The 12,706-nt window shown below is 37.1% G+C and overlaps 1 protein-coding gene across 3 annotated transcripts in view; it reads right to left on the bottom strand.

Moving 5' to 3' along the window:
• LOC145665050 (uncharacterized) overlaps window positions 1–12,706 on the bottom strand; it is a 60,671-nt gene that overhangs the window by 32,842 nt on the left and 15,123 nt on the right. For all 3 annotated transcript variants that reach the window (XM_081732296.1, XM_081732295.1, XM_081732297.1), the window contains exons 4-6: window positions 7,709–7,811; window positions 5,267–5,451; window positions 1,295–1,580 (exon numbers count right to left, since the gene is read on the bottom strand). In XM_081732296.1, coding sequence (XP_081588422.1) covers window positions 1,295–1,580; window positions 5,267–5,451; window positions 7,709–7,811 — 574 coding nt within the window. The remainder of the gene's footprint in view (window positions 1–1,294; window positions 1,581–5,266; window positions 5,452–7,708; window positions 7,812–12,706) is intronic.

Here is a 12,706-nt window from a genome sequence, read left to right as displayed (position 1 = left end):
GTCGCTTCGTGTGCTCCGAAGAAAGCCGTAGGATCGACGAAAGCCGACGAGCCACGACCGAGATGTTTTTCTTAAAGTTGTCCTGTCGCGGATCAGTGTTCCTAGTTTGAGGGAAATTTCCCTGATCTAGGGAAATTCCATAGGTAAATTTAGCAAAAAAGAAAAGCAGGAATTTTTCGATAAAACTTGAAAATCCAGGGGAATTCTCGCGTTGATTCATTAATCAATATAAATGCTTAATTTTTTCGTTGTTCTTCAGAATTAAACCAATACAATACGAATAATTTGTGTATGTGTTCAAAGTAACAACTTGCACCCATGGGTTGACTGAGCGTATTTATGTGTATTTCTTTTTAAAGTGACGAATCAATCTTTAAGTTTTACGTCCTATGGTTATGACGGCTAGGCTAAAGGAGACACGATGATGAAAAATGAAGGAAATGGTGTAATAAAGAAAGTGGGAGGAAACGGAAGAAGCAGAGAAAACCCACGCACACGGTGTTATCCACTACAAAGCTCAATTGGCGCGAGCTGGGATCGAACCAAGGACCAGAGGTGAACGTTCTACTACTGAGCCACCGCGGCCTGACAAAAAGTGAAGAAAAAGTAAAAAAAAAAAGTAGAAATAAATGAATAAAAGAAATGTAGTTGTCGCTTCCTTTAATACAGCTAAACTAATCTTATCACATAATTCCTGTCAGAGGAACTGGATACTCAACAAACAAGGGAAATTTAATAAGAAAAGGGAAATTGTGTGTCAATTGTGGGAAATTTTCTTATGGAAACTTCCGAACACTGGTCGGTGCACAACATGGGAACATCATGTGTGAATTCAAAAAGACAACTCAATGAATGTTCGATATCAAAGTCTGGAGCGTGTCACGTCATGGGAACGGCACAATGTATAAATATGTTAATTAACCTTAAAAGTGAGCTTGTCATAATCGTCCTAGAGCAATAGAGGATTTAAACACGAATATCGCCACCGAAATCAACAATGGTAGCAGAAAGGGATTCTAAAGAATAGACAGAGATATGAAGAGCCAGGTACTGATGTGTTTACACGAAGGAGGAGATCGTTTTGAACATTTCTGAGGGTAAGTAATTCTCCAATATACTCTGTGCACTTTATTTTCGAAGTATTTTTTCATGTTCATAGCTACCATTAGACAGAAATGGGACAGTTTAAGAAAAATAAATAAATGAATCATCCTCTACTAGCCAACCGTTAAACTTGTTCGAAATTTCTTTTTAATGCTACCAAAAACTAAAACCCGTTAACAATATGCCTTACCCTTTGGCTTTGGCATTTCTTTCACTAAAGTCTTCAACTTCTTCGCCAGACTTCGTTTCTTCCGAGTGCCACCAACAGCGCCCTCTTCAAGCCTTCTCGCGAACGTCTCCTGAGTAACAGCGCGAGTGGCTTTCTCTTGAGCTTCAGCAACGCGTTTCTCTGCCTCCGCTTTCTTTTCCAGCGCCACTTCCATGACAGCCGCTGCCTCTTCAGCCTGAGCGGAAGCTGCTGCTGTCTCGTTTAGAGCCTCCTTCAACTCGTGCACGCTGGCTTCCACACTTCTTTCCTGCGAATTGCAATCAAATCGATTCAGATCGTTTGTTGTGTGTACCAACACAAAGGCAAATTTTATTTGATTCAGGAGGAAAATTTCAAGTAGTATGGACGTCACAGCTATTATTATGTGTGTGTTACTATTAGCAGTACGTGTGTCACTGTTAGATATATATGTGCCACTTTTAGAATAAGAACAACAATACATACGAGGTGTGTTCATAAAGTATCAAGCCTTATTTATTCCCACGTGGGAGACTTTCTTCAGTGTAGATGTAGAGGGGGCACTCATGCAGAGTCGTGAATTTTATCTCCACCCGCAGAAAGCGTTAGTTGCTGGTTGTCGACCAACGAGTGAAGACGTGTAGTGAGCGGTCGTCGGATTCCAGTTTTTTTTTTTGGGGGGGGGGGGGGTAAAATGACAGAAAACTTGATCAGCGATATTGCATCAAATTTTGCCTGAAATTTGAGCAGCGATATTACATCAAATTTTGGCTCAAATTTTGCATCAAATTCTGCCAAAAGCTCGGCGATACTCAAGCGGAAACCATTTAACTGGATCCATACATTCAATTTTGATCTAGAATTTGGACACAAGGAAAGTGTCTGCGAAATTTGATTCGGGCTTTCATTGCCAAACAACATTCCTGTGTCGTCAGGCTCCCTTCTCACCGAACATGGCTCCATGTGACTTTTAGTTATTTCGCAAGCTGAAAATGCCGCTAAAAGGGAGCCGATTTGAGTCAAGAGAAGGCATCACGTGGAATGCAACGTCATGATTGCTCACCAATCCAAAAACTACATTTCAGAAGTGTTTCCAACAAGTATTTACAACAATGTGTGCATTACCAAGCAGACTACTTTGAAGAGGATTAGTGTTTCGGATTTCCAGATCAATAAATATATTTTTGTCAACAAAAGATTCGATACTTTTTGAAGACACCTCGTATAATGTGCTGCTTAAAATGTATATTTTTTATTTACATATAATGTTCTAGCAGAAGAAAACTATCAACTATTACTAGAATGAAGACATCTTTCAGCACCACAAAAATTATTTCTTTTCATTTTCCCGAAAACTACGCATGAGGATTTGCATTTCGATCATCTTAACAAGAGCTATTAATCGATAGATGTCTCCACTTTCACTTTTTCTTTCCCCTTAAACGTCAATAATATTGTAATGTTCTGTAGGTAGAATCTAAACAATCTATTCGGCAATTTAACTCTTCACCATTTTATTTTTAAAATGTCTTATATCAATTATTATATAAAGTTTTTAAGAGTTTTTCTAAGTCTTTGATCTCTCTAAAATGCTCTCAATGTAGGTTATGAACATTTCCCTTCGGCATATGATGTTGCCTTCGGGTAGAAAGGATGGTTGCCTTTACCCATAGCGGCTTCACACCAGCATCGGACTGATCCGCGGGGTGGTGCGTCCTCCTCAATGAACGCTTTACGCCCCCTGCCAGCAACGGTTTTTGTGTCGAAGATAGTCAAGTGCTACTTAAGAGGCCCCATCACGGCGAAATTAAAATACGGTACCACTAATTTTACAGTAATTATGTGATATCTTCAAATACATAAAAGATAATCAAAATGTAAAAGAAGATCGCCCTAGACAATATTATTTTACATGAAATACCATTATCATGACTCACTTACCAGCTTTCGATTTCTAGCGATTTAGAAATTCGGCATTTATTTTCGCGTTTCTAAATGGCTGCAAACGTAAAGCTACTAGGGGACTCGTGATAACGGTACCTCATGCAAAAGAATATAGTCTAGGGCGATCTGGATCCACATTTTGATTATATTTTGTTTATTTAAAGATATCAGATAATTACTGTAAAATTAGCGGTATTTTAATTTCGCAGTGATAAGGCCTAAGGTATCGTTTTTCTAAACATTGATTCCATAGAGATAAAGTCATCTATCTTTGTGAATACTCTATCTCTGTGTTTTACATATTTGGTTCTATAGCGATGTTCTACACATTTTAAGTTAGTAGCACTGTTATCCTGGATGCATAGGCCTAAATCAGAAATATTAGCTAAAACATTTCTTTTCAAGCGTAAAAGTTATAAAATGTCCTTCTGGCAATTTTGATGACTCGGTACGGTATCTGTGATTCCCAATCATATTCACACATGGTGTTATGCCCATAGTTTCAACCGTGTGATTTGTGATACGGCGTAATTAGGGATGCGCACGAGACGAGTCGAGACAGGATTTTCCTGACAAAATTCGAGTCGAGACACGGCTCTTCCAATAGAGAAATATACATTTTTCGAGTCGAGACATCTCTTTTACAGCACATTTTCGAGACGAAACACCCACAAATCTTGTCTCGTGCGCATCCCTAGGCGTAATGCCTTCCAGCTTCCATATCATTCCTTGGATTACTAGACATTTCCCACAGAGTCCTAAAGCGCCTTAATATGCATATACAACAGAACCCTAGTGCACGTTTTGTTACTATTGCAATTATTAGGTGGAACAGTAAAAGTCATGCTACTGCACATGATCGTTTTCATTATTGTCCAGAAGATAGAGCCGCTACAGAGAGGATATCGAAGCCAGTTTTAGTTGAACTTTTGATTACAGTGATGCTTTTTCATTATTCAAGATTTTCGTCTCCTACGAAGCAGTTTTAGTTGCAATGATGTTTTCACTAGGATTTCAAATTACTCGTCCGCTCTCAGATTACCTTCAAGCCAAAACTCTTGATTATATCCAAGGCTTGAAGGTTCATTTCCGCTGCACAGGATGATTTAAATAAAGCAAGGAATAAATTTGGTAAAGTTAGTCTGGCAGAAAAGACTTTTGTAAGAGGAGTGTCAGAAAAGATTAGTGATAGAACAGAAAAGTGTCCTTCCCTTTAAGATCTTTTGATTGAAACAGAGCTCCCGAAAAGAAGAAAATGAAATGAAATCTTTGAGTTTTACGTCCCACAATTATGCCGGTTAGGCTAAAGGAGACGGTGATGATGAGTAATGAATGAAATGGTGAAATGAAGAAAGTGGGAGGAAACGGGCGAGACCCGAGAAAACGCACGCACACGGTGTTTGTCCACCACAAAGTTCACTTGGCGGGGCTAGGATTGAACCAGGGACCCCAAGCCCATAAGTGAACGCTCTACCACTGAGCCACCGCGGCCCCTCCCGAAAAGAAGAGTACCTAAGGTAAAGCAAATGAGTAGTGAATTGGCATCTCATGAAATCATATGGAATACAGAAGATGAAAGCTTCAGATTGTGTGTTTTCAATGTTGCCCTTGACGAAATCAAAGTATGACCAACCAGCTTTCGAAACACAAAAACCGTTATCTAGACTTGACGTGTTTTAATAAAAGGTTTTGATCCGAGGCGGGAGGTCTACGCCCCATAACTTTTTGAGTGTCAATAATTTAAGCTATTTAAGCTATTATATATATATATATATATATATATATATATATATATATATATATATATATATATATATATATATATAAAGTTTATAGTAAACTCGTGATATTACTATCATAGCCTGGGTTCTGGCAGCCCCCCAGTTTTTACCTTCTAGATCCGCCACTGTATTTAAAGAGAGCGAGCCCTCATTTCAGGTTTGCATTTTCATTGATTGCACATGTGTGTGAAGTAAAATTAGTGTTTCATATGTAGATATATATATATATATATATTTTCCTTTCCCTTACCAAAATCTTCTTAATATCAGGAAGGGGTCCTTGTGCAGGAGGCTTCTGTTCGAAGATGTCCTCCAGCTTCTCTTCGTTCAGTTGTAAAGCAAGCAACTCAGCCGCCTGCATAGCTTTCACTTGTTCTTCAGGAGTCTCCGCTGGTTGCTGTAGACGCTCGTGCCACGATTCCAACACCTCTCTCTCTACAAAATAGAGAAAAAAAGTTAAGTCAAGAAGACTTAAAACCGATTGTGCGATATCTTGTGTGGAGAGAAAATCCCAGACAATATACAGACTGCATAAGAATCACTTTCCCTAAAAACTTGTTCTCAGTAATCGGTGACATTTACAATCGAAGTGTCATAGGACCGCTGGCGTACGCAAGGGTGAATACCATGTTCTAACCTCTTGGAACAACTGAACCTTTCGAAGTTAAAATTGGGAATACCGGTACACTTATTGCGATTTGAAAAATGACATTATAAAATCACACTTGCACCATTTAATTCGATGGCATTCTGCTGTTTTCCCGACAACTCCAAAATCCTGTCGCTCTAGAACTTACGTGGTTTCTGAAAAAAAAAATAGTGACATGCCTCCTTTGAAACTAAGTTAACGCTATTTACGGAGTCATACAGATACCGAAACAAATTATAGTCTGACAGTACCAGGTGCGTACTGTACGGTGGATGGATTCAAACCTCCCAGCCAAGTCTCGATCGAGAATTTGAGTGCCAATTGAAAGTTAAGTTCTATTATCTGTAACTTCCACCATCTCAATTCTGTATCGAGAAAAAATGTTCCCACTTTCAATAAACTTTGTAAAAAAAAAAAAAAAAAAAAGCCCTCTATATATATAAAAGAAGAAATCCTGAGTGAGTGAGTGATCGACTGATCAATATTTAAGCTAAAAACTTGGACAGGACCTAGGATCCGCTAAGGAGGAAAATTCGACGGTGAACGGAAGAAACAAAGATAGCAATTATTATCTTAAAATGTCCATAATCATAAATAAATATCCATATCCTCCCCCCTTTTTGTTGCAACGTTTCTGATTTTATTTATTTATTGTAATAAACAATATGGCCATAATTCAGTCAGATTCAAGAGACAGAAATTGAAACTTTTTCCTAAAACGAATTGGGTCCAGTGGCGTATGCAAGGGCAGTTTTTTGTTAACCCTCTTGAGCAAGATATTATGCACAAATAAACATTTAACACATTCAGATATGTATACAAACACCTGAGGTTATATGAACTTGCAAGCTTGAAATCCCCTTCACGAACTTCTGCTTAAGCCACTAACTGGATCAATAACACTAGTTAACAAATTTAAACTTTTTGTTTGTTACATGAGAAAAATCACCTGATCTTAAAGGAACTTTTTGCGTTGAATTCGAATATGCACTCGGTTTCTCTCCATCACGTACAGTTTTCCCGTAACAGAGGGATTTTCGGGAAATTCCCTCAAAAATTTCCCTTTTTCAGATATTTTATTCCCCTAGCTCCTGTCCCCTTACATATAGTAACATAGAAATTATACCTAAGTATACCTTGATTTATATTTAATAAACCCTAAAAGTTTCGTAAAAATCGCTTTGTTTTAGTTTCCTCTCCCACTCAGAATCTGGATGAAGGAAACTCTCCCCCCAAAGGAGCAACAAGCATAAAAAGTTGTAGTAATAAACATAAATAAACACCCTAATTAATCACAAATAATAGTGTTGCCAACTTAGAGAAAATGAATTTTTCAAGTTTTTCTTCTTTTTCTCTTACAGGTTGGGCACAGGGGGCACAAAAGTTACCTCGTTGGAAACTATGTCTCATAACCTTTCCAACGAGATATGGCTTATATCACTGACGATTAGGGGCGCCAGGGTAGACCAAAATATTTTGACAATATATTTACAGGGTGATTTTCGTAGGAAATATGTTCGTAATTTTTTTTTCACTTTGTATTAAACTTTCGCCCTTCACTTTTTGTTTTTACACGATTTTACCCAATATCAGGTGTACATGTGAAAATAATTTTTCCTGTGTACGACAAGTAACAGTGTTGCCAGCTTCTCACAAATTTCCAAAAACAAAAAATCTCAATTTTATAAAAATTTCTTTTACTTCTACAGGTTTGGCACAGGGGCACAAAAGTTAGCTCGGTGGAATCTTGTGTTCCATAACCTTTATTACGAGGTAATGTTCCTGTGACAATTAGAAGAGGTACTAGGGCCACCAACATAAAGGTCTACGATTTTCTTTATAAATCCCTATCCGTCCTGTAAAGGTTAGAGCCTTTGCTTCAGAAGATAATATATAGTAGCTGCATCCTGTCCCTGCTATAGTAGCTGCAGGGATAATACTAATGCGACTGACCATAAAATAATTGGTAGAACTTTACACTTCAAACAAACAAAATTTTCCTCTAAACTTGATTTGAAGGATAATTGCTTCTAAAATACTTACGTTGTGGATCCTCACACTGAGCCATGTGCTCTTCAATTACCGACAGAGAATGCGATAACTGATCTTCTGTCTCTTCCACAGCAACCATGCTTTCAGCTTCTGCCTGCAAAATGAGGAAGCTTGCTATATTTAATTAGCTTTTAATCTGATTACTAGAACCAAAATGAAATCTTCATTATGTTACCCTATGATAATATTCTTCAATGTCGGCAAACATCTCTGGTGAGAACAAGGACTTGTGAATATTATTCTGGGGGAATTCGAGAATAAGTGCTAGTACATTCCGAATGCAGAAAAAATATTAGAATAATGTTTAGTATGCCTGAACGATCCTCATATAATTTTTTTTTAAAAAATATAAATTACTGACATTATATATATATATATATATATTGGCAACCTCCCTGGTTCGTGTCTAAATTTGGGGATGTTTGTGTGAACCAAAGAAGTTACCTTCCACTCACTATCTGAAATGAGTGGGTACGTAGTTTACTAATATGCGAGAGGTCAAAGTTTGACTCATGATTTTATGGGGATTTTAGTAATGAAATAATAACTCAAAACTTCGATAGTTAAATGACAGGTGTATTTTCATAATCAGGTGTAAGTAAGTGTGAGTGTTGTGTGCAAAATCGGGTAATTAGAAGTTTTCCAGATCGAACATTGCATACCAAACATTGAGCTGTCGATCAATGATTAGAAAGCAGCACATACCTCTTTGCTTCTGATCTGCTACTCCTGCTGGTGCTGGTCCAATGATTCCTTCTCCAAGACGGGCTACAGGCTGAGCGGTGTCTCACTGATGGTCTCTCTGCTATACGGGACGATGGTTCGAATCACGAACAAGACGCAGTCTAAGCTGTACACATCAAAGTTCTGTTAACGGCTAACATAATGACTATTCTTCAAGACGTATTATAAACTTTTAGAGTTCGTCTATTTAAATGTTAAAATTGCGTGACTTAAGACAGGCCGTTACTAAACATACTGTTTAATAAAATCTTTCAACTTCAATTTTCTAATCTCTCGACTATCGCGTTCTCACGTAGAACTCTCTGTCAGACTCTCCGACCAACTCTCACTGACCAACTCCCTGATCAACTCTGGTCCTCCTGGTTTTGTCCAACTTCCTCACAGCTGGAATCCGCCGTTTCTGCATGACGTGTGCTCTTTCTTGTCTAGGAAACGTGGTTGTTTCCTCATTGTGGTCGACGACTGGCAATCCCTGGAATGCTTCGTCTCACGATTCCTGGCAATTCTAACATACCCGTGAAAGTGTCTGATGTTCACAAACATCTTACAAATTTACTTACAGTGAATTTTGTTAATTCTTTCCGATCAGACATTAATTAGATTTTATCTTTAATTTCCAGACATAAAACAATTTGCTAAAGACGGCATTCTAAATACCATTGTTACATAAGATTTTAAAAAGCAATGACTACTACGTTTTATGTAATGTGTTTTGCCATTGATAATAGTTTCCGTGTTATTTTGTTATTTTTACAATTCTTAAACTTAAAATATAAATCTTTAATAAAATGAAATTAACTAAAATATACTTGAAAATAAATAACATATATGGGCTCTGCCACAATATATATATCGCACAATTATGTATGTAATCGAACACAAGGATCTATTTGCACTAGCTAATACGATTCACTCATACAATACTAGGCAGACGTATATTATCCAACAGAACTATGCAAAACTGTACATATGAATTCTATAAAATTATATAACAAATTACCAACAAAGTATAAAGACATTAACGAAAAACGGATATTCAGAAATACTCTGTTAGAATTATTGTTAGAAAAAAGCTATTACTCTGTGGAAACTTATCTTACTGATAACATATAATGAATGTAAACCATATCAGACAACTGTAGTGCTTAATTGGCGATTGTCCTCATTTGTAAGCTATGAACAGGCAAATAAATATGAATATGAATATGAAGCCTGGCCTCTACACCAATCACAGAACTTATTTGTCTTACGTGTGACGCATCGGAAGAATTCGGCACGATTAGCGGAGCTGCCTTCCCAACGGACACTTAAGAAAATGTAAACAACAAAAATGCAACAACAATGTTGCAAAATTTACAAGACATGGCTAACAAGCGACAAAAAAAAAAAAAAACACCTAAAGAGCTATAACACGAATTCTAAAAATTATTCGAATAATAATAGCAATAATAATAGCAAAAATATAAACAGCGACAACAACAAAATGAAAATCACCGTCAATCCGACAACACTATACCCTCAGACGACGTTCTCCATAAAGCGCGAGAAACGAGACTTGCAAAATTTCATGAATAGGGGTTGATAACCGAGACACGCCCTCGTGTTCTGTTGGATGCTAAAATGGGTAGATCTAGGTTAAGTTTTACAAGTCGATGTAATCTCTATAGGACTTACAGAGGAGAAGTGAGAATCAGAGAGAATTTGCCAAAAATTAAAATAAAATTTATGATTTTCGTTTCACAGTATCAAACTACTGTGGACTTCCAAACTATAAGAATTGAATATTGAAACCGGAAATAGAAGATCTGTAACTCTTGGTTGCAAAGGTTGGATTAGAAGTGCCCTTCGGACGCTGAATACATTTAAAAAGTAGTTCCTCACTATCTCCTCAACCAATATTGAACCCGGCAGTTGCACCTGAGATGAAAGTTATTCTTCGACCACCGAATCCAAATAAGAAAGTCATTATTTGCTATCTCTGATTGTTTTTGGTCTATTCAGACCAAAATTAAAACAAAGTGATAACTTGCCGTTGCAATAGACAATATTAGTTCAGACAGAACTTAAACACACTGTACAGGATAAGAATTTAAAAACTCTTCTCGTTAACTTTTATCGTTTTATCACTACGACCATCAATGTTGAAACCAGACATTTTCTATCAGTTTCAGTTTTAATACAGAGATAAAGATCAAGATGAAGCTTACACTGAATCCATATCCAAAACCTATTTCTTAGTGTCTCGTATCACTTTTGAACTATAGAGATCAATATTAATACTAGTGGTGGGCACAAAAACCGGTTTTTCGTTTTTAGAAAAACCGAAACTGGTTTTTAAAAATTTTCAAAAACCGGTTTCGGTTTCTTCCAAAAACCGGTTTCGGTTTTCTTCAAAACCAGTTCCGTTTTCACAGAAACCGGTTATTCGTTTTCACCAAAACCGGTTCGTTTTTCCACCGGATCCGGTTTCGGTTTTCTTCAAAACTGGTTCCGTTTTTTTTTCCCAAAATTTGTTCTATTTCTGACCAGAATAGTGTTTCGTTGTTCTCCGGAAACCGAATCTGTTTCCACAGAAATAAATTTGTGTCTTCCAAAAGTTTTCACCGAAACCAGTTTCGGTTCAAACCAAACCGGTTTTGAAGGAAACCGAGAAAACCCAAACCTCTTTTAGAAAACCGAAACTGGTTTCGGCGAAAAGCCGACCGATCTTGGAGAAAACCGAAGTGTCGGTTTTTCGGTTTTCGGTTTCCTAGAAATCGGTTTTGTCCATCCCTAATTAATACCAAAGTTATACTAGAAGGTTTCGGTAGAGAGTTAAGGATGGAGACAGAAGAAGCTGTTCTTGAGGCACTGAACGGATTGCACTAAACCGATTTGTGCTATGTCTGACCATTTTTGCTCTATGATGATCAACGTGAAAACCTCAAATTGTCTAGTTATACTACTTCCGGTTCTGAATAGAGGATTATTAGAGGAAATGGAATCTATTCTTGAAACATTTAATCGATTTCAAGCTACCTGCTTCTTGCTCTCTTTTACCATTTCTTGGTTTGATACCTGTCCACAGACGGATAAATGTATATAACTGTTCTATTAAACTACCTATGGACTTATACGCGTTACATTGTTTGGAAGTCTAAAACAAATGGTTTCCTTTTAACAGTACGGTAGACTTGCAAACATAGCTAATCAAGCACTGCCACCAATATTCTCAGTAAACATTATAGAACTTCACTAGCTGAACCTGTGCTGTTTATACAGCGCACAATTCTAATATTAGCGTGAATCTCCTTCCCAGTTCTCACTATACTTGTGCAATTCCCTTTACGGTCACAAGTAAAGGACAGGAAGACTCTCAAAAAGAGTGAATTGTTATAGACAAACCTATACATGTACTAGTTTAATATATAGAATGTTGGGAGGAAGTTTATGGCAAACTTGAATATGTATGCAAATATTTTTTTCTTGTAATTCCATATCCGAGCACTCCTTATTGTGGGTCCACAAATCTTCGAAGTTACCAGCTTGAAATAAGTTTTGTCATTCTGACTAAAACAAAGCGCCTGCAATGCCCGTCAACCCGCTATACTTAGCTCCTCTACTGGTTGCCTTTCACAAGGGTATCAACCTAGTTGCAATATTATAACAAACTAATAGGGCCAAAACGACTTCTAAAATGTAGAATAGAAAAATAAAGATAAATCTTTTTGAAAATTTGAATAAGAACTGACATATCTACACAATATTTGGAATTAACCAGCGAAAACGACATGTTTCTAGCATTTCTGGTTTTCGAGATCTCATTGTCAAAAGAATTAGCTACAAACATAAACTTTTCTGGCATTTTAATATAGAGACTAGCTGAACCTACGCTCTGTACACAGTGCATCATTCACATATGAGCATGAATCTCCTTGCTATTCCTCACATCTGTACATCTTCTTTTACAGACACAATCGAAAGACGTGTTGATAAAAATCGGCAAGAGATACCTTAGAGAGGAGATTTTTTTCGATTACTTTTTCAATATCTCGCAGCGTTTGTAAGATTTGAGCCTATTTTAATTCTTTAATTCATGTATGATCAGTGTTTCTTTCTTCTTGCATGCAGTATGTAGTAAGCAAGTACATTACACACACAATATATATATATATGGTGTTCATTGGGCAAAACACTCCAAACAATAAAGATTCAAGTTAGACTGGAGAAATGGTTATCCTTCGTTTTTCATTATAATTTGGCCAT

Source organism: Thermobia domestica, chromosome 11 (assembly GCF_964235325.1).
Source record: "Thermobia domestica chromosome 11, izTheDome1.hap1.1, whole genome shotgun sequence".
Classification (NCBI taxonomy): Eukaryota; Metazoa; Arthropoda; class Insecta; order Zygentoma; family Lepismatidae; genus Thermobia; species Thermobia domestica.
Note: the sequence above shows the minus strand (reverse complement) of the source record. Positions and strands in the feature narration are given on the sequence as shown.